Source organism: Erpetoichthys calabaricus, chromosome 6 (genome assembly GCF_900747795.2).
Source record: "Erpetoichthys calabaricus chromosome 6, fErpCal1.3, whole genome shotgun sequence".
Taxonomy (NCBI): domain Eukaryota; kingdom Metazoa; phylum Chordata; class Cladistia; order Polypteriformes; family Polypteridae; genus Erpetoichthys; species Erpetoichthys calabaricus.
Window position 1 is genome coordinate 129,109,647 of NC_041399.2, and position 21,450 is coordinate 129,131,096.

Sequence of the window (21,450 nt, forward strand, 5' to 3'; positions counted from 1 at the left end):
ACATTAGATTAGCTTAGATAAACTTTATTAATTCCATGGGGAAATTCAAATGCATATAGTAGCAGAAACAAAAAAATATAAGATTATATAGTCACAGGACAGATAATACATCCAATCAATCAATTGATAAATAAATCAATAAATGCATTAACAAAATAAACTTGACTAGTACATCTGGTGGAAGCATTAAATTGTCTGATAGCAGTGAGCAGAAAAGTCCCACAGAGGCGCTTCTTAGCCCTGGTGGAATAAACCAGTGGCTGAAAGTGTTCCAAGACAGCGACTCCTGAAGGTGATTTTTCATGTTGGCATCCAATTTTGCCATAATCCTGTTTTTCCACAACAGCTTCCATTATGTCCAGGGTTTGCCCTATAATGGAGCGGGCTTTCTTGATAAGTTTGTTCAGGCGTTTTTGTGCTCAGCTTGCTTCCTCAGGACAGTGCAGTGTAGAACACCACACTGGCTTCAATGGACTGGTAATACATTTCCAGCAGCTTGCTGCACACATCTAAAGACATGAATCTCCTTCGCAAATACAGTGTGCTCTGGTCTGTCTTGTACACTGCTACTGTGTTGTCCGATTAGTTCAGTTTGTTGTTTATGTGAATCCCCAGATATCTCTACACCATTTCCACATCTTCCCTCTGAATGGTGACTGGTCTCAAAGGCTTCTTACCAGGTCAAAAGTCAACCACCAGTTCTTTTATCTTGCTGATGTTCAGTTGTAGGTTGTTGTCCCTGCACCACAAGACAAAGTACTCCTTGACTTTCCTGTATGCTGACTTATCTCCACTATTAATGCAGCCTTTACAACTATAATTACCAAGGTCTATGAAAAAACTCATAAACTCGACCCACCTTAAATCTGTTTGCACCTCTCCATTAGCGTCTTTTGTGTTGTAATTGTGTCGATAAGCAGCAAGCAGCCTACTATCCCATTACCCACCACCGCAGAAACTGCAAAAAGCTCTCCCAGCTCAAGTCTTGTTTATCTGGGAGTGAGGTACTGGGACCTGTATAGTGTAAATAGTGTATCGTTATTTTTTAAAATATCGTGTCTACAAAGATCTATGTAAGTGTAGCATGACAGAAATGTTGAACACATACCTAAAAGATAAACTTTTTTCATGTTTTAGTACTAATGACAAAATTTTGAAATGAAGTGTATAATGTGTGAAGACTGAAGTCCAAATATCAAATAAGCACTTTCATAAAAGGTACAAGTATAACAAAACAATTGCGCTTTTATTCAAGACTATAACCGAAGAAAATGAATTCGGCTTAGTGTACTTCGTTGTTATGACTGCTTTGTTATGACTGCTTTGGTAGTACAATGGTAAGAACTGCTGACTCGTAATCAACAGGTCGCGAGTGTGAGCCTTGCCGCATCACAGAATAAATGTTTTGAGTAGTGAGCTGCTCTTATTGTTACTATTATACAATAAAAACATACATTTGATTTGAGTCTGTAGCAGCCGGTGTAAATGTATAGTGCTTGTAAAGGTTACCGTTTCTACCGGGACCGATTGGTCTGCGGCAACAGATATGATATTTTACTGCTGGATGTGGCTGGGAATATCCTTGGCCGTGTCATACTTCTCCAGTTACTTCATCAGGTTGCAGGAAGAGTACTTCTGGAGTCGCAAGCAGGCTTTCATCCCAAATGCAGCATAATTGTAAAGATCTTTGTCATTCGCCAACTCCTAGAAAGAGCTCTGGGACACCAGCGAGATGTCGGATTTGCCTTCATCAACCTGTCAGCTCTGTCAACCGTGAGATGCTTTGGAAAGTACTCTGTAAGTTTGGATGTCCCCCAAAATTCCTCATTATGCTCTGTCTCTTCCATGGTGGAATTGGGCGAAGGGCCTTTTTGGCAGGGAAGCATCTGCTCCCTTCGAAATCACTGTTGTTTTCAAGCAAGGCTGTCCTGGCTCCGGTGATTTTCAACATTTACCATGTCGCTGTCACTTTTTTCTCCAGAAATGCATTTGGACACCACTGATGGAGTGTGGATCTGGTACCAACCTGATTTCAATGTGTTCAACTTCTGAAGATTATCAGCCCACTCAAAAACCTCCTAGACAATAATTTATGAGCTCCAATTTGCTGACGATGTTGCTGGTGTAGCTCTTCACCCAGAAAGCCTTCAGAGGACTGTTGAGTCTTTACACTCAGCCTATTCTTGGATGGACCAGGAAATCAGCACCTCCAAGACACTGACTCTTCAGACTACCTTCCAGCATACAGATCTTCCAGTGGACATCAAGATCGGCAACAAGACACTGGGCAACACACAATCCTTCCCCTACCTTGGATGCATAATGTCTAGTGATGTCTCTGCGATTGAGGAAATTGCGAACCACCTCCAACTAGCCTGTGCTGCATTCGGCTGCCTATGCAAGCGTGTCTTCTGTAACCAAAATCCATGCATGGCAACCAAGGCTGTGGTATATCACGCAGTATGTATATCAAAACTCCGTTATGGGTGCGAGTCCTAGACTCCCTACCGCAAGAAAATCTGCACATTAGAAGCATTCCACATCCACTGCCTCCAGAGGATCCTGGGCATCACTTAGGATGACAGGGTTCCACACAGTAAAATTCTGGAATGTTACTCATCAACTAGAATTGAGGCCATGCAACTAAACCGTGTCTTCCTCTGGACCAGGCACGTTATGATTCTCGGCTTTCCTGGATGGTCCTGTATGTTACTTGCTGAAGGATCCTGACCCCAAGGTGGACCAAAAAAACGCTGGAAGGACTGCTTGAAGTGTTCTCTCAAGGCCTGCTTCATTCCACATATTCAACTTGAGACACTTGCTCAGGACCACCTACTTTGGAGACGGACAATAAATGAAGGAGTCCTTCACCATCACCATCAAAACCAACCTACTGAGCCTTGGTGGCAATTCCATTGCCCATCGTGCATCTGGGTCTGCCTTTGCCAAATTGGCCTGCTCTCCCACTAGGGTAGACAAAGTAGGGGCAGTGATAGATACGGACAAATGGATGGACAAAGTCATCGTTGGATCGACGGACAGCCTTGACAGCCGATAATGAAACACTTGTTCTGGAAAAGGCTTATTGTCGATTTCCTTGAACAAACATTGCTTGTGTTTATCTTTTTCACATGTGGTGCACTAGTGTCTCAAAAAAAAGTTGTTTTTAAAATTTTTATATTTAAAAATTTCTTTCTATTAAAACATATGGGTTGTTTATAGAGGTAGTTATTAATTTTGGAATACATGAAAATGCTGACTTTAGGATATTTATTGTGATTATTCATTAAGATTTCTTAAATTGCTTTGTAGTTCCTTGGCCTTGTGGGAATATCTTTAGATTCCACTCTTTTTGAGGCAATTTCACATTTAGTGATTATACTTTTAATTTTTATGTGTTTCATTTCTTCCTAGATTTGGGCCGAATGTACAATCTTGTCTCCAGAATTACAGATGGATTAGGGGAACTGAAGAAACTTCTTGAAACACATATTCACAACCAGGGACTAGCTGCTATTGAGAAGTGTGGTGAAGCTGCTCTCAATGTAAGTATTTCTGTCATTGCTTCCATTTATTTTAGTGAAATTTGTAATCTCATATATCTAGGGCTTATACTTATTCTTTTTTGTGTTTTTAATATTTAGTTTCTAAATTCTTCAACTACCTTTGTGTTTATAGTTTTTACTGTCATGTGAGGGAACTGGAAATGGTATATGTTATTCTGTTGTACAGTAGTATGTTATATGTTGTGGGGAACAATGGGACAAGACACGATAAAGTTTAGTGGTCTCCTGGAGATGCCCATTTATTATTAGCAGTGCTACTAATTGAAAACAAGAAACAGGTTAGAAAAGTAAGAAAACAGGCTAACTAGGGGATGGCAGTAATTAACACCTGAGAGGGTGCAGTAGATTGCATGCCTGCTACTCACTTTGCAATTAAAGGATTTGTACCCAAATGCTGAATTTTCTGTAACTGTACACTGATTTATAGTATGTGAAGAAATACTTTTAAAGGTGATATTTTTATATTTTTTCATCTTTTTATTTCTTCTCTTTGCAAAAATAAGAATTTGAAAGGTGCTTCTTGTTGCTAAAACTTTTTATATACAGTAATTCCTCCTCCATCGTGGGGGTTGCGTTCCAGAACCCCCCGTGAAAGGTGAAAATCCACGAAGTAGAAACCATATGTTCATATGGTTCTTTTTATATATTTTAAGCCCTTATAAACTCTCCCACACTATTATAAACATTTCCCACACAATTATACAGCATAAACCCTTTGTATTTTCTTAGATATTAGGTAAGATTCGTTGAAATTATGTATGTAAACACAGTTTATATACAGTAAAACCTAAATATTATTTTAAAGATATCGAGCGTCTCCGATATCACATATGTTACAGCCATTACGACAGACAGGCCACCAGCAGTAAATACGTACAATGCAAGAAAAATTGTATACAGTAAAATGTGTGTACAATGACACTAAACTATGTACATGTAATAAGTATTGTACGTAGATAATTAATTATGGTTACTCACCAACAATGACACGACGACTTGTCCGATAACGATGAGTTTAATTTTACTGCACAACAAAGGACAGTGTTACAGCTCTTCTAAAGGAGCCTCTTCAGGCGTCTGTGTAGCACCGCCGTCATTCTTCTTCCATCAGTCTTCAATCCAAATCCCTAAAGCAGATTCCATCCAGACTACTGCCTTATCACGTCCACTTGCAACTCGTTTTGCGCCCTGGTTAAAGGACACTGCGGCTGTAGATCTTATATGCTTTTCCTCCTTTTTAAATAAAAAGAATCGTGGACTCATTGATACCATAATGGTGTCCTGCAGCGGTGTAGCTGTTCCCTTCCTTCAACATATCCAAAACTTTTACCTTTTCTGCAGTCATTTGCATCTTCTGTTGGCGCTTGGACACGGCCCCTGAAGCAGTAGCAGGAGCACGTTAATGCTGAATGAGTGAGATGAGACTTCCTGGTTAATGCAGCACTCTGTCGCTGAGCCAATCAGTACACAGGAACTTTAATTGTGTGCTCTGATTAGGTAGCTTCTCAGTCATCCGCCAATAGCGTCCCTTGTATGAAATCAACTGGGCAGACCAACTGAGGAAGCATGTACCAGAAGTAAAAAGACCCATTGTCCGCAGAAACCCGCGAAGCAGCGAAAAATCCGCATTATATATTTAGATATGCTTACATATAAAATCCGCGATAGAGTGAAGCCGCGAAAGTCGAAGCGCGATATAGCGAGGGATTACTGTATAGTGAATGTGTATATCTATCTATAATCAAAATATCTTCCTGCTTGGGCTTTTTTTATTCTCGATCTTCTTTGAAATTTAAATGATAGTAAACTGAATTTATGACTCACCTTGATTTTAATCTTTAAAAGAGTAATAATATCTGTATCAAATATCCCGTTTATTTGGACAGCTCTCTGAAGGAGTTGATAAGTATTAATTGAATCATTTAGAAGCGGCTTGAAATGGCTGGTTTAATGCTTCCATTTATTTGCCTGTATAGCACTAACAGATATTAGTAAAAATAATGAACATATAACCCTGCAATACCAATAAAAATCAGATATTTCTGATTTATGTTGATGTTTTTTAGTGCCCACATAAATCTAGGCTGTATAATGTGTGTGAACTGTATACATATTCACTGGCCATCTGAGAGAGCAGGCAAGAAAATACAAACTTCCTCAACATTTTTGTCACTTTCTTGTTGGTGTTTAGTTATTTTACCCATGGTTTAGGTCAACACTTTACATTTGCCTCAATTGCTTCTGATTTTCCAGAAATACATGCTATGTGCAGTTTAGGAACTGATCGTATGTACAGGTGTAAATGTATTGAAAAACAAATGAAATAATGCTCCTGAATAAAAAAAAATTGCAGACAATCATTAAGACAGAAGTCTTTTTATCCATTTTTCATTATTTGTGTATTTTTTCCTGATGTTTATTCATTTGTCCCTATTTTACCTTTTGATTGGGAAAATATTTACTAGCAATTTCCGTATCTACTATTTAGAAAGATGTTTAAAAAAACAAGTGTAAAATATTTTATACAGATGAACTATTTTGCATAATTATTTTTTAATTAACATTTTTAACAAAACAAATCCTTTCTCTTTATGGCCTTATATTATAAAATTAAGCTTCACATTCTGTATTTTGTCATAGGTTGTAAATATGCAAGAAATCAAAGGACTTTTTACTTTAAACAATATGGTAGCCACTACTTTCTAATTTTGTTGCATGGACATAATCAATGTACTTTACCAGAGGTGGGTAGAGTAGTCAAAAATTGTACTCAAGTAAGAGTAGCGTTACTTTAAAATAATATTACTCAAGTAGAAGTAAAAAGTAGTCATCCAAAAAATACCTCAAGTAAGAGCAAAAAAGTGAAAAGACTACTCAAGTACTGAGTAACTGTTTGATCATAATAAATTATTTATTTTTTAGAAATGTTGTAATAAGACAGACAAAAATATAAAATGTGCAAATTCTGCTATTTCCAAATAATAAAATAAAAAATGTGTAAACATAAATAACATCTTTACAAAATAAAGATGCACAAATAACACAAAGTTCCAAATCTCAGTTTTTCACAACAAAGCTTTTGAAACCAATACCTACAGTAGGTAACATGTATGTTTGAACAGTGCAAACAACTTACAGTGACAAGATATACTGTACACTGACAGTATAATACTGCATATTCACTTGCCCTCCAAATAGCACACCTGATAGAAAATAACATTAGAACAAGGCAGCTTGAGCACGTACAAGAAGTCTCACTTTACCTTGACTTTCTATGTCTGTGCATGTTTGGTTAAAACGTGCTTGTTCTTCACTCAGTGAAGTGATGGTTAAGCTTCAGCAGAAGTTGGCTGTCATTTTTCATGTACAAGTGGAACCTTGGATTGCGAGTAACTTGGTTTGCGAGTGTTTTGCAAGACAAGCTAAAATTTTGAATAAATATTGACTTGATAAATGAGCGAGGTCTTGCAATACGAGTAGTCCGTATATGCTTTGTCTGCCGAGTGTCACGTGATCACAACTGAGCTGATGGTTCTTCTCTCTCTACTTGGGATTGTGCGCAATCGTCAGTCGACGTGCCTTACTCATATAGTCAACATCTGTACGAGCGTATATTGTTTACTTAAGCATTGTGACCACGTGTGTGTGCTGTGACGTGCGAGTCCCCATCTTGCACCCCAAAACACGAAGCTGAGTCTCAAAACTTTAGCAACACCATCTTTATCCAGCTTGAAACAGGAACAGCGCAGTTATTTATTGTAGCGGGATCTAATACTCTCCTATACACAGACACAGCAGTCAGGCAGGGTCATGCCCAGGTTAGTGGCCAAATAATACAGTGCCCCGTGCATTTATAATGTTCCTTGTATCACCCATCAACGGCAGGTGCTTATAGCATGACCGCAATATTTTCGGATTCGCTTTTACGGTGAACTGCTACAGCACTGGGTACCTGCAGTTGCTTCGGGACGCTCTTCCGCGTGTCGTCCCATTAGGGTGAAATCCCACAAGAGCCATGATTCTTTTCAAAGGTAAAGTGCAGGTTAATATGTTTTATGTATTTTTACTTTATATTTTGTATTAATCATTTTTATATGAATAGTTTTGGGTTGTGGAATGAATCATCTGAGTTTCCATTATTTCTTATGGGGGAAATTCGCTTTGATATACGAGTGCTTTGGATTGCGAGCACATTTCCGGAACGAATTATGCTCGCAAACCAAGGATCCACTTGTATTCTTTCTTTCCCTATTCGCGGTCTGTGAGGAGTGGTCATGTGACTGCATGGCTACGTCTGATTTGTGAAACGGAGTCTTGTGATTATTATTGCTACGTCTGATTGGTGAAACAGTCATGCAGTAGATCCACTGGTGGCTTTTCTTTGGCAAAAATATAGCGTATCTAATGGAAAAAAGTAATGATAGGAGTGTTGCCCAATGTAGCGGAGTAAGAGTAGCATTTCTTCTTCACAAATGTACTCAAGTAAAAGTAAAGTATGGTGCAGTAAAACTACTCTTAAAAGTACAATTTTTTTAAAAAGTTACTCAAGTAAATGTAACGGAGTAAATGTAACTCGTTACTACCCACCTCTGTACTTTACTACCCATTTTCAGCATGATCTGGATTAGTACAGCATCACATTCAATCTGCATACCTGAAATGATAACAGAATAAATTAGGACAAAGGATCATTTGGGACAGTTGGCCAAAATACAGTGGCTTTTAAACCTGTTCAGAGAGGCTGGAATAATAAGTTCTAAGAATGAACTGATATTTTTTATATGCTAATTTCATATGTGTCTTTATTATCTTGACCATAAGTGTTATTCTCTTTTATCTGAGTTCTGATACATCATTTAAATACCTGTAACAATCAGTTAGGTCTCATTATCATGTCTTGAATATCTCACTGAGATAATCTGTGATCACCACTTTCTTTAAAAAGACAATTGTGGCTTTGTCAATACAACTGTAGTAGACCATATTAATGACACTAGCGTCATGGTACAGACTTCCATTGTGATTAAATACTTTGAGAGACTGGTCCCAGCAGCTACTCCCTCTGAGCCTGCAAAGCTGGACCATTGATATAGGAGTTATAATCTTTGGGTTCTGCTATTCAGATAAACAGACAGCTGTCGAACAAGTTATTTACTTGTGACTGAGATTGTTTGACTGAGTGTGTGGCTATGTGCACCATCAGTTACATGCAATGATAAGTGCTCAGAAGCACAAAATAATTGAAAATAGTGATAACATACATCCTGAACTGTACTATGCTTTCACTGTACTATCAGCTTTATTAGTCATGTCTCATGTGTTTTCATCTTCATCAAAAATTGTTTACTTCATTTGTAAGTTAAAAAAACAGAAGTTGCTAGATTAAAATTGTTTGACATTCAGCTGAAAATAAATATATTTGGGTTTTAGTTGCTTGTTCTGATTGCATGATTGATGCAAGTTGATATCACTGTAGCTTGAAACCTACCAGTATATAAAATAGTATGTGTAGAGTCCCTTGTAAAATTGTTCAGACCAGTTCTGTAATTTTACCCTACAATGCGTCCTACAAAAAATTTACCTTACAATTCGTCCTACACTAAACAAGCTGCTCTTTCTGATGTTTTTATTTCAAACCACTGAAACTCTGAACAATTATTTCTAATCTGACATTTTCATGATAGAAAAATTGCAATGTCGCAGTTAGTGTGTGGTATATTTTTAGTTTTTCCCCCTGTTGTTGGTATTTTTTTTTACTGCCACTACTCTGTGGAAGACATGCAACCAGGAATTTTATGACGTATGACAAATTTAAACTTTAGATTTAACTTGAAAATGCACTGCTATGCAAAATTTATTTTTAATGCTGCTTTGTCTAGGGGTTTGGGAAGAATGTGCTTAGTTTTGCTTTTTATCTATAACAGCAGAGCATACTATGTCATACTTAATGATTCCTACCAAAGAAAATCATAGACATTATTATTGCCATTTTATGTTTTTGTAAATGTTAAAATAGTTCAATTCTGTTTGCCTTTTTATTTTTAAAGGATCCCAAGATGTATGTACAGACCATTTTGGATGTTCATAAAAAATATAATGCCCTAGTAATGTCTGCTTTTAATAATGATGCTGGCTTTGTAGCTGCTCTTGATAAGGTGAGTTTTACAAAAAAATGACTTTGGCATTACAACTTGTCAATTGGATTTTAATTATGATCCCCAGTGTGTCCATTTGCATTGCAGGCTTGTGGTAGATTCATCAACAATAACGCAGTAACAAAAATGGCTCAGTCATCAAGTAAATCTCCAGAGCTTTTAGCAAGATACTGTGACTCTCTCTTGAAAAAAAGGTAAGGCATCTTGGTATTGGGCATCAGTTTAGTTTTATATTCAAACTAGCCAACCCGCGGCGTAGCATACGCCGCATAATTATGTATTGATGGGTGAACACTTCCTGAACGACACAGTTGTCCAAATGGGGTGGGTTTGTGAATACCACTGTGAGTGAATGAAAAGATAGACCTCTGGAGAGAGCAACATATAATTGTCCGTGACTGAAAGTGGGATCGTCTGTGACAAAGAAGGCCACGCTGGTGAAAGTTACTTCGTCGGTAGGGATAAGTGTCAGTACTTGCAGATTAAGGTGTAGCGAGTCTTTGTTGTTGACGCTTAATATAGCTTGCGTACTGAGATGTTCCGGAGTCACAGTTGAGAAACACTTTTTTAATGTTGTTTAAGCACAGGGGAAAAAATGAACATGTGAAACATCCGTAATGTAATAAGCCACCAAGAAAAGTAACATTGCAACAATGCTATCTACGACCCGATCTCTGTAAACAGAAGTGAAAACAAAATCGAGCCCGGTGTATTCTTTAACTGCCTTGTGGCACTGTAGTAGTGCTGCTGCTTTACAGTAAGGAGACAGTGGAAGATTGTGGTTTTGCTTCCCGGTTCCTCCCTGTGTGGATAGCGTTTTGAATACTGAGAACACCGCTATATCAGTGTAATGAAGTATTAACAGGAAATTGTCTTCGTGTAATAGTAAAAGGCAAATTATCTGCGCCAAACAAACTGTTTTACACGCTGCATACCAACCCGCGGCGTACTATACGCCGCATAATCACGGCGCTTTTAAAATGTTTTTTAAGCAGAGGGAAAAAAATGAACATTTGCAAAATCCGTAATGCTGCTTTCAGTAAGTACAATGCACATGCGTTTAATTTGTCGGCCACTTTTTGCCAGCCGTCTTTTCTGGTTTGGGCTGCTTTTGCAGTGCAGTGTTACTGCTTGTGCATATTAAATCTTGAAATCCTTCGAGTAACTAATTAACACTAGAATTACCAGAGCCTACGAAAAAACTCGTATATCCGGCCCACCTTAAATCGCTTCTTAAAACCTTTCTCACCTCTCCGCCAGCGTCTTTTGTCATCTAAATGTACTGATAAAGACAAGCTGCCAGCAGCCGGCTATTCCATCCCCCCAACGACTTAGAACGTAAACAGGCTTTTCCCAGCTCTTGCCTTGATTGATTACCTGGGAGTGAAGTGGAGTTTTAGAGTAGAAATAATAAGATTGTTATTTGAAACACACGCATTTCATATGTGTTGCATTTCTACAGTAATCTGTGTAAACACATTGTTAAAACAGAAACGTGTTATATATTCTAGTAGCAATTGACAAAATGTAGGCATAAACTATATAATGTATGAAGCCTGAAGTCCAAATATCAAAGAAACACTTTCACAAAAGGTACAAAAAAAAGCCACCGCCAAAAAAAACCCGCCTTAGTGTGAGACATTGACATGACTTAACTATCACAGCTTCTGTGGCGCAACAGTATCAGTCGCTGACTGGGAATCAGAAGGTCATGAGTTCGATCCTGCACAACTCCCATTTGAAAAGTGTTCTTATTTTCACTATTTTAGAATAAAAAGATACATTTGATTTCAGTCTGTAACAGCTGGTGTAATTTATGATATTTGTAAAGGTTAGCTTTAGTTTTTTAAAATTCACTTTTCATTGTCTCAGTCGCGTTCAGGATCCATCCCTACCGCCCCCCACCTGACACTGCTGTTTTTACATAAAGACGTGCTATAGTTCTGCAGTGTATCACGATACATACGGCCGCGTGTTTTTTTCCCCCAGTATTGCCAGTCCCCACGTGTTGCCGTATGCTGTTTCTTTTGTACTCCAGGACATGCAGAGGAAAGCATAGTAAAGAGCAGTAACTTCAGCGCTATATGTTGATGTAAAAGTATAACAAAACAAGTGCACTTTTATTCAAGACTATAACCGAAGAAAAAAGAAAGCAAGTTACAGTAGGTGGAATGCTAAGAACTGCTGATTTCCATTCTGTGCTATATAACTGTTAACATTTGAATCTGATGATTGCATATAGCGCTGTCTGATTTAGTGTGCGCAAGAACATGCAGGTGGCCAGTTGCTGAGTGCTACAACGCACATTTTAAAAAAAGAAAGAGACAAATATATGTGACGTTTTGAAGAAATCATTTTATGACGCGAATAGTACCAATCAGAAAACATCGTCGAAGTAATGCAATATTATTTGAAAACGAACAGCGTCAGGTTGGGTGTGAAGTTATACTGGCGCTGTTTGAGTCAGATCAGAAGCTGAATAAGCTGAAAAAGCTCCTGTTCTGACTCTTAAGTAAAAAAGCATGAAGCAGAAGCTGTGATAGTTAAGTCATGTCAATGTGTCACACTAAGGCGGGTTTTTTTGGCGGTGGCTTTTTTTTGTACCTTTTGTGAAAGTGTTTCTTTGATATTTGGACTTCAGGCTTCATACATTATATAGTTTATGCCTACATTTTGTCAATTGCTACTAGAATATATAACACGTTTCTGTTTTAACAATGTGTTTACACAGATTACTGTAGAAATGCAACACATATGAAATGCGTGTGTTTCAAATAACAATCTTATTATTTCTACTCTAAAACTCCACTTCACTCCCAGGTAATCAATCAAGGCAAGAGCTGGGAAAAGCCTGTTTACGTTCTAAGTCGTTGGGGGGATGGAATAGCCGGCTGCTGGCAGCTTGTCTTTATCAGTACATTTAGATGACAAAAGACGCTGGCGGAGAGGTGAGAAAGGTTTTAAGAAGCGATTTAAGGTGGGCCGGATATACGAGTTTTTTCGTAGGCTCTGGTAATTCTAGTGTTAACTAACACACACCAACCCACCCACACACACAGCTTGTGTGAAACAAATGCGCCTGTACTTTCATAATTTTGTTGCAGCTTATAATGGAGTCAGGCACAGAGAAGGTCAGCTGCTGAGAGAGCGTCTCGACTGTTGCAGGGCCTGCATTGGTGAAGCAGGTGAGACGCTAATGAAACAGAGGCACAGGGCTTATTGGTTTTTAAAGACTGCTTCCTTCATTGTGTTTTAACATCAGTTTTAAAGGATTGTTTTAAGGATCCCATGGGATACCCCTCGCAAGCTGTTTTAGACGCTGCATTCAGCAATTCACATCCGCGACAAACATGCCTCTTCTTACATGGTCCTGCCGCGTCCACCCTCGTTCTCAAAGCATACACACCGCCTGGTCATGTGCCCGCTCGCAAGAGCAACTCACGGAGACCCGCCCACTAACTCTAAGACCATGGCGTGTAAAACAGTTTGCGATGGTGGTCCGTGCGTTATAACCGAAAAGAATAATGAAAAGTCAGTGTGGCTCAGAGGTGAATGTGGAGTCCTAGCACAGACGAAAGCGACTTATGGGGTGGTCGGTGAGTTGTTGCGTCCGGGCACATGAGCAGGCAGTGGGAATGCCTAGAGAGCGAGGGTGGATGCGGGCCGGGAAATAAGGAGTGTTGGTGGGCAGGGAAACGTTTTCCGTGTTCCTGCAGGACCATCTAAGAAGACGCATGTTTGTCGCGGATGCGAATTGCTGTATGTAGCGTGTAAAACAGTTTTCGATGTTGCACGCGGTCGTGCGTCGTAACCGAAAAGTCAACGTGGCTCAGAGCTGCATGTGGACTGTAGCACAGACAAACAGAAATGATGGCGTCGCGTCCGAGTTGGTGGGCGTGGCTCTGCGAGTTTTCGTCGTATCCAATGGTCTTAGAGTTGGTGGGCGTGGCTCCTTCCTGCGTGCTTTCATGGGTGTGGGCGTGGCTCCTTCATGCGTGCTTTCATGGGTGTCTTGCCCGCTCTGGCGCCGGCTTAGAGAATTATATATATAGATGAACTATATAATTATGTGAAATTTTTTTTTCTGTCTCTAGTTTTATCATTCTCGTTAATTGTTTTGTTTAGCTACTTTTCCTTTCATATCTGTGTGTATATTGGGGAAGATGTATTATGTGATGGAAAAAGCTAATATAGAAAACAATAAAGAACAGGTTTTAAAAATAAATCTAATACCAAATGACAACATTTTCAGTAGCACATTGCTATGAATGAACTGGGTCAGATTTTTTTTTTCTGCTATGTATATAACTAACTGTAAGATTTCTGTTTTATATACCAAAGCATTTATTAAATATGGTGTTTTTTGTTTTTTTTTTTTGTATTTCCAAGCATTAAATGTAAGATGTGTTTTATTATTGTTTTTATTATTTTTACATTTGCAAAATTGAAAATGGTTTATTAATTTTAGGATTTTCTATTCTAATTCTTTTAATTCATTTATTATGAAAACATATTTGCCTAGCAAGCTACTGATTTTGTTTTTTCAATTACTGATTAGGGATACAGTTTTGAAACTCCAGAAAAATGTATCAAAATTTAATTTCAGTCCTGTGCCAATTAATGGCTGACCAAGTTGAAGCGATTCATACTTGCATCCAAGAGCCATAGGAAAACAGAAGGATAATAGTATTCTAGAAATTGGCAAAACCAACTGCAGTAATAAATCAATTTGTTGTTGTTATAATTGCACAGGATCTCATCTCATATGTTTTCTGACCCTTGATGGGTCCTCTAAGATTTGGTTCAATTGGCTCTGCTTAGCATGGGTAATTTTGATTCATTCGGCCTGCATCACCTTCCTTATACTGGTGTTCCTCAAACTTTTTGGTCCAATGACTCAGTTTTACCTTTTTTTTTTCTTCACTGTATTGACGACCCATTAGCAACAACTGAAACCACCCCCTTCATGAAATGAGTGTGATTGGGGGTCCATCTTGGTAAAATGAACTCACTTAAAAACAGGGAAGCATATCACACAGCGCTACCAATCACTTAGGTGACCCACTTACAAATCAACTGCGTCAACCCGGGTCGCAACCCAGTAAATGAGAAACTGTGGCTTAGGTGCCCCACTTGCGAACCAACTAAGGCAACCTGTGATCCACTAGCAGTGTGACCCAGTTATTGAGAAACACTGACTTACATGGGTCTGGCGTACAGACATTATGACTCGAAGATTGGTTTGTGGTACTTTGTACAGGCAGTTGAAGTATGTGTACCAGTATCCCACACCAGACAATAGTTAAGTTGCAATGACCTGTACACTTTCTGACTGATATATGGCCAATTTGACATATGGCCAGTCCTAAATGGAGTGGTAAGTCGATGCATAACTGTTGAGGTTGTGAGAGAGAATTTTTGGAGTGCCAACTTGGCTGTCCTTGTTTACTTACTGGGCAGAAGTGATGCCTCCTTCCAGGCAGTCATGTATTTATAGCGCAAGGACCAGAAAGTGCAGAGTCCGTTGCCCTTACTGGGCAGTTTCTTGGTAATGTACAAGAGAAAAAGGACAAGACAGTTGGAGTTAGAGCCTCATCTCGGCCCAGGGTGGTATCACATACCTGGGAAGAACTTGGAGTGTGATCCTCTGACACGCATGCATGACACTGTACTCAACAAAGTACTTAACTAAAACCAGTACTCGGGCACAGGATGTACACTGTTGTGCAAAAGTATTCAATCCCCTTGAAAGTCATCAATTGGGGAGTTGGTCTCGTCCATTACAGGAGATGGACGTCTGAAGCGGAGCTCCATTAGCAGCGGCTTTATTTTCTCAAGTATTTCTTATTATTTTGAGGTATCCTGTATTTACCCGACCCGAGGAGCTTCCACTACAGTATATAAACATGAGTAACAAGAAGGGAGGTCAAAAAGAACTGGAAAGGAAACTTAAAGCTACATCAAAGTCTAAACAGGCATCAAGCCGAAGTGCGAGGTATGGCCTCTCGGAAACTGACCTGGAACAGGCAGATGAATGCGCAGACTTCCCCGTTCCACTGCATCGTCTCCAGTCGAGAGCGAAAATAGGAGCGAGGGTGCAAGTGATTCAGGTCACGATGGATTGCCGATTTCAGAAGATCACTTGAAACTAGAAAAGGCCATGCAGTGTGTGCTCTCATCTACTCCTCGCGAGCCCGAAGCATGGGCTGTAAAAGGGGCTGCAGTTCCACCCGCGAAGCATGAAAGCCGAAATGATGTGTCCGAACCGAAGGAAATGATCACATTGGCTACGACCGTAAATGAGCTTAAGGAAGACATTCAGAGAAATGTAAAGAAAGAAGTGACTCACTTAAGATAAACGAGAAACTGCAACAGGAGCTGCATCAGGATAATAAAGACCTGAAAATGTGTCTATTTAATCGTTTTGACGTAACCTTTAAAGGCATAGTGGCAAAATTAGAGGAACACATTGAAGAAAATAGGTCTAAACTGAAAAAACTTGGCATTCACGGCTCGAATTGAAACAGTAGAACAATTGGCATCTAACGCTGATGAAAAAGCTACAGCTGCGAATTCCGAATGCAAAAAAACTCGGAGACAGATTTGCGGCCCTGGAAGATGGGTGCAGAAGGAATAATATTAGAATCGAAGGTCTACCTGAGAAACGTGAAAGTACAAACCCAGTGAAGTTTGCAGTAGAATTACTCTCTAAAATAATTGGAGATGACTTTAAATCAGATACTGAGATAGCAGCAGCTTATCGCATAAGCTGATCAAATACCTTTAAACCTAGGTCTTTTATTGTTCGCTTTGAGCGATTACGATATAAGCTTGATGTGATGGCACTTCTCAGACACAAGCAAGAGATTATATTTGAAAATAATCTCATTCGTATTTTCCCTGACTTCTCACCTTCTACTGCTGCTAAACGTGCAGCCTTCTACAACATTAAACAGCTGTTACGGAAAGACGTGTGTGTGGAAGTAATTAAAGTAGGTTTTTTTTCTTTTTCTTTTACTACCCTAAAGGAGACTGTTTAACATCATACCCTTGGTTTATAGTTATTGCTATTAGAGCATTAGGATTTACTACGCTTATCCTAGACCACTTTTTAACACCATTCCCAGGGTTCATTATTTTATTATCTGAATATCTTAAGATTGCTGAAGATTATATTTTAAGCTTAGTCTGTTAATGATTATATTTTTGGCAGATAGTATTTAGACTTTAGCTGCAATAGATATCTCTACTTTTCAACTTTCAAACGCCGCTGGGGGGGTGGGGTTGGGGGGGCTTTTGGGGATAGGTTTGGTTGAAGGGGGCTTGTGTTGTTTTGGACGTGCTCTGTCTCTCGGTATGTCAGAGGACCGGGACATTGTGAAGTGGGGTGTAGCCTCACATGGGGAGGCAAAATGGGGGGGGGGGGATATGGGGGGGGAGAGAAAGAGAGCAGGCTATATCTAATGTATCCTTTTAATCCTTATAACTATCAATGCAACAATAGGCTGTATGGCAATAACTTGTGGGGAAATTGGAATTTAAGACTAAAACTGCCTCACTACCAGTTAAGACTATAAAATAACATAAAAAATTCAGAATCAATATCTCCATGATGGGACAGTTAACTTTGTGAGCTGGAATGTTAAAGGCCTGAATCACGAATTAAAGAGAAAGAAAGTATGCTCTCACCTAATAGGCTTAAACGCTAAAATAGTATTTTTACAGGAGACCCACTTACTAAGCAAGGATCAGTTCCGGCTGCAAAGACTGGACTGGCCAAATGTTCCATTCTAGCTTTACAAAGAAAACTAGAGGTGTGGGAATTCTCATACATAGAACAGTCTCATTTGTAGCATCAGATGTAGTATCGGATCCTGAAGGGAGATATGTGATGGTCAAGGGCAACTTATTTAACTGTAAAACGATTTTGATAAATGTTTATGCACCCAATGTCGATGATAAGGAATTCATGCAAAATCTATTTGCATCCATTCCCAATGTCAACACTCATAAGATTATAATGGCAGGGGACTTTAATTGTGTTTTAAATCCGCTCTTAGATAGGACTCCTGTCACAGGGATGACATCTAACACTGCAAAGGCAATTACACAGTTTGTAACTGACCACAACTTATCAGACCCCTGAAGGTTTCTAAACCCAAACTCAAGAACATATTCGTTCTACTCACCAGTGCATCATAGCTACTCAAGAATTATTTCTTTATCAATAATAATTTTTTGCCTACGATTAAATCTGGCAAATATGACAAAATTGTTATCTCCGACCATGCACCTCTGGTCTTGGAGCTAAAATCATTATGCCCCTCGCAGATGGCATCTTAACCCACTTCTATTAGCAGACGAGAACTGTACAGAATTTATATCCAAACAAATCAGTTTCTTCCTAGAGACAAACACACCCTCAGAGGTTTCTGCAGGAACACTCTGAGAAACTCTAAAGGCCTTCTTAAGAGGGCAGATTATTTCTTATCTTTCCCACAGAAATAAATCAGAAACCAAGAAAGTGTCAGAGCTAAGGAGCGAAATTACTAGAATAGATGAAGAACAAGCCAGGCGTCCAAGTGAGGCTCTGAATAAAGAACTCAACATCTTGACAACTAAAGAAACTGAACAACTAATTTATAAATCAAGACATCATTACTATGAACATGGAGAGAAAGCTAATAAGCTTTTAACTGAACAAATCCACAAGCAAGAAGTTCGCAGTGCAATCCCAGTAATCACCAACACGAATGGAGATGAAATCATTGACCATAAAAATATAATGCACACATTTAGAGACTACTATAAAACCTTATATTCTACTGAGTTTAAAGAAGACAACAAACAATTTAATGCATTTCTGGATACATTACAGATACCACTAATAGATACTTTTAGTGCTGAGGAACTGGATAAACCTCTGACGCTATCAGAATTACTAGATGCTATAATGTCACTTCAAGGCGGGAAATCAGCAGGCCCTGATGGCTACCGTGTAGAATTTTATAAGAGATTCTCCACTCAGCTAGCTCCCCTGTTATTGGCAACATTTCCAGAAGCTAGAGACAATCAAATTCTACCTCAAACCTTTTGTCAACCATTAATCACCGTCTTTCCTAAACAAAACAAGGACTTGTTACATCCATCCATCCATTTTCCAACCCGCTGAATCCGAACACTGTCATGGGGGTCTGCTGGAGCCAATCCCAGCCAACACAGGGCATAAGGCAGGAACCAATCCCGGGCAGGGTGCCAACCCACCGCAGGACGACTTGTTACAATGTGCATCATACAGACCAATTTCACTTCTGAATAATGATGTTAAGATACTCTCAAAAATCATAGCTAGAAGGATGGAGAAAGTGCTGCCTTCGGTAAGATCACAGGCTCAATCTGGATTTATTAAAGGCCGACACTTATCTTCCAATCTTCGACGCCTGTTTAATGTAATATATTCACCAGCAAAATCAAACGCCCCAGAGATGATATTATCATTGGATGCAGAAAAAGCATTTGACATGGTTGAATGGAACTACCTTTTCACTACATTAGAGAAATTTGGGTTTGGCCCGAATATTTGTGCATGGATCAAACTGCTGTATACCAATCCAGAAGCTTCAGTTTGTATTAACAACATTTGTTCAGACTACTTTAAACTAGAACGTGGCACCAGACAAGGATGCCCCTTGTCACCACTGCTGTTTGCAATCGCCATTGAACCACAGGCAGTCCACTGTCGAAATTCCTATCAGATAAAGGGGATTATCAGAGAAGGACTGGAACAGAAAATTTCTCTATATGCAGATGATACAGTGCATTCGGAAAGTATTCACAGCGCATCACTTTTTCCACATTTTCTTATGTTACAGCCTTATTCCAAAATGGATTAAATTCATTTTTTTCCTCTGAATTCTACACACAACACCCCATAATGACAATGTGAAAAAAGTTTTTTTGAGATTTTTGCAAATTTATTAAGAATAAAAAAATTGAGAAAGCACATGTACATAAATATTCACAGCCTTTGCCATGAAGCTCAAAATTGAGCTCAGGTGCATCCTGTTTCCCCTGATCATCCTTGAGATGTTTCTGCAGCTTAATTGGAGTCCACCTGTGGTAAATTCAGTTGATTGGACATGATTTGGAAAGGCACACACCTTTCTATGTAAGGTCCCACAGTTGACAGTTCATGTCAGAGCACAAACCAAGCATGAAGTCAAAGGAATTGTCTGTAGACCTCCAAGACAGGATTGTCTCGAGGCACAAATCTGGGGAAGGTTACAGAAAAATTTCTGCTGCTTTGAAGGTCTCAATGAGCACAGTGGCCTCCATCATCCATAAGTGGAAGAAGTTTGAAACCACCAGGACTCTTCCTAGAGCTGGCCGGCCATCTAAACTGAGCGATCGGGGGAGAAGGGCCTTAGGGAGGTGACCAAGAACCTGATGGTCACTCTGTCAGAGCTCCAGAGGTCCTCTGTGGAGAGAGGAGAACCTTCCAGAAGGACAACCATCTCTGCACAATCCACCAATCAGGCCTGTTATGGTAGAGTGGCCAGACGGAAGCCACTCCTTAGTAAAAGGCACATGGCAGCCTGCCTGGAGTTTGCCAAAAGGCACGTGAAGGACTCTCAGACCATGAGAAAGAAAATTCTCTGGTCTGATGAGACATAGATTGAACTCTTTGGTGTGAATGCCAGGCGTCACGTTTGGAGGAAACCAGGCACCGCTCATCACCAGGCCAATACCATCCCTACAGTGAAGCATGGTGGTGGCAGCATCATGCTGTGGGAATGTTTTTCAGCTGCAGGAACTGGGAGACTAGTCAGGATAAAGGGAAAGATGACTGCAGCAATGTACAAAGACATCCTGGATGAAAACCTGCTCCAGAGCGCTCTTGACCTCAGACTGGGGCGACAGTTCATCTTTCAGCAGGACAAAGACCCTAAGCACACAGCCAAGATATCAAAGGAGTGGCTTCAGGACAACTCTGTGAATGTCCTTGAGTGGCCCAGCCAGAGCCCAGATTTGAATCCGATTGAACATCTCTGGAGAGATCTTAAAATGGCTGTGCACCGACGCTTCCCATCCAACCTGATGGAGCTTGAGAGGTGCTGCAAAGGGGAATGGGCGAAACTGGCCAAGGATAGGTGTGCCAAGCTTGTGGCATCATATTCAAAAAGACTTGAGGCTGTAATTGCTGCCAAAGGTGCATCAACAAAGTATTGAGCAAAGGTTGTGAATACTTATGTACATGTGATTTCTCAGTTTTTTATTCTTAATAAATTTGCAAAACCCTCAAGTAATCTTTTTTCACGTTGGCATTATGCGGTGTTGTGTGTAGAATTGTGAGGAAAAAATGAATTTAATCCATTTTGGAATAAGGCTGTAATATAACAAAATGTGGAAAAAGTGATGCGCTGTGAATACTTTCCAGATGCACTGTATGGTTTTATATACATCAGACCCAGAAAACACTGTGCCTGCAGTTTTAACAGCGCTTACAGAATTTCAAAAGATCTCTGGTCTCAGAATTAATTTGAATAAAAGTATACTCTTTCCAGTGAATTCTCAGGCATATAATATTAGATTGGACACCCAACCTTTTACCATAGAAGATCAGTTTTAATACCTAGGGGTAAACATCACAAGTAAACATAAAGCTCTTTATCAACAAAATTTTGCCATCTGTATGGAAAAAATTAAGTAAGACTTGCATAGATGGTCAA

At 39.5% G+C, this 21,450-nt stretch overlaps 1 protein-coding gene across 1 annotated transcript in view; it reads left to right on the forward strand.

The window, feature by feature from the left end:
* The window catches only part of cul1b (cullin 1b), a 257,439-nt gene that overhangs the window by 121,000 nt on the left and 114,989 nt on the right, over positions 1 to 21,450 (forward strand). Inside the window, exons 9-11 of the mRNA XM_051928891.1 lie at positions 3,415 to 3,545; positions 9,614 to 9,721; positions 9,809 to 9,915. Coding sequence (XP_051784851.1) covers positions 3,415 to 3,545; positions 9,614 to 9,721; positions 9,809 to 9,915 — 346 coding nt within the window. The remainder of the gene's footprint in view (positions 1 to 3,414; positions 3,546 to 9,613; positions 9,722 to 9,808; positions 9,916 to 21,450) is intronic.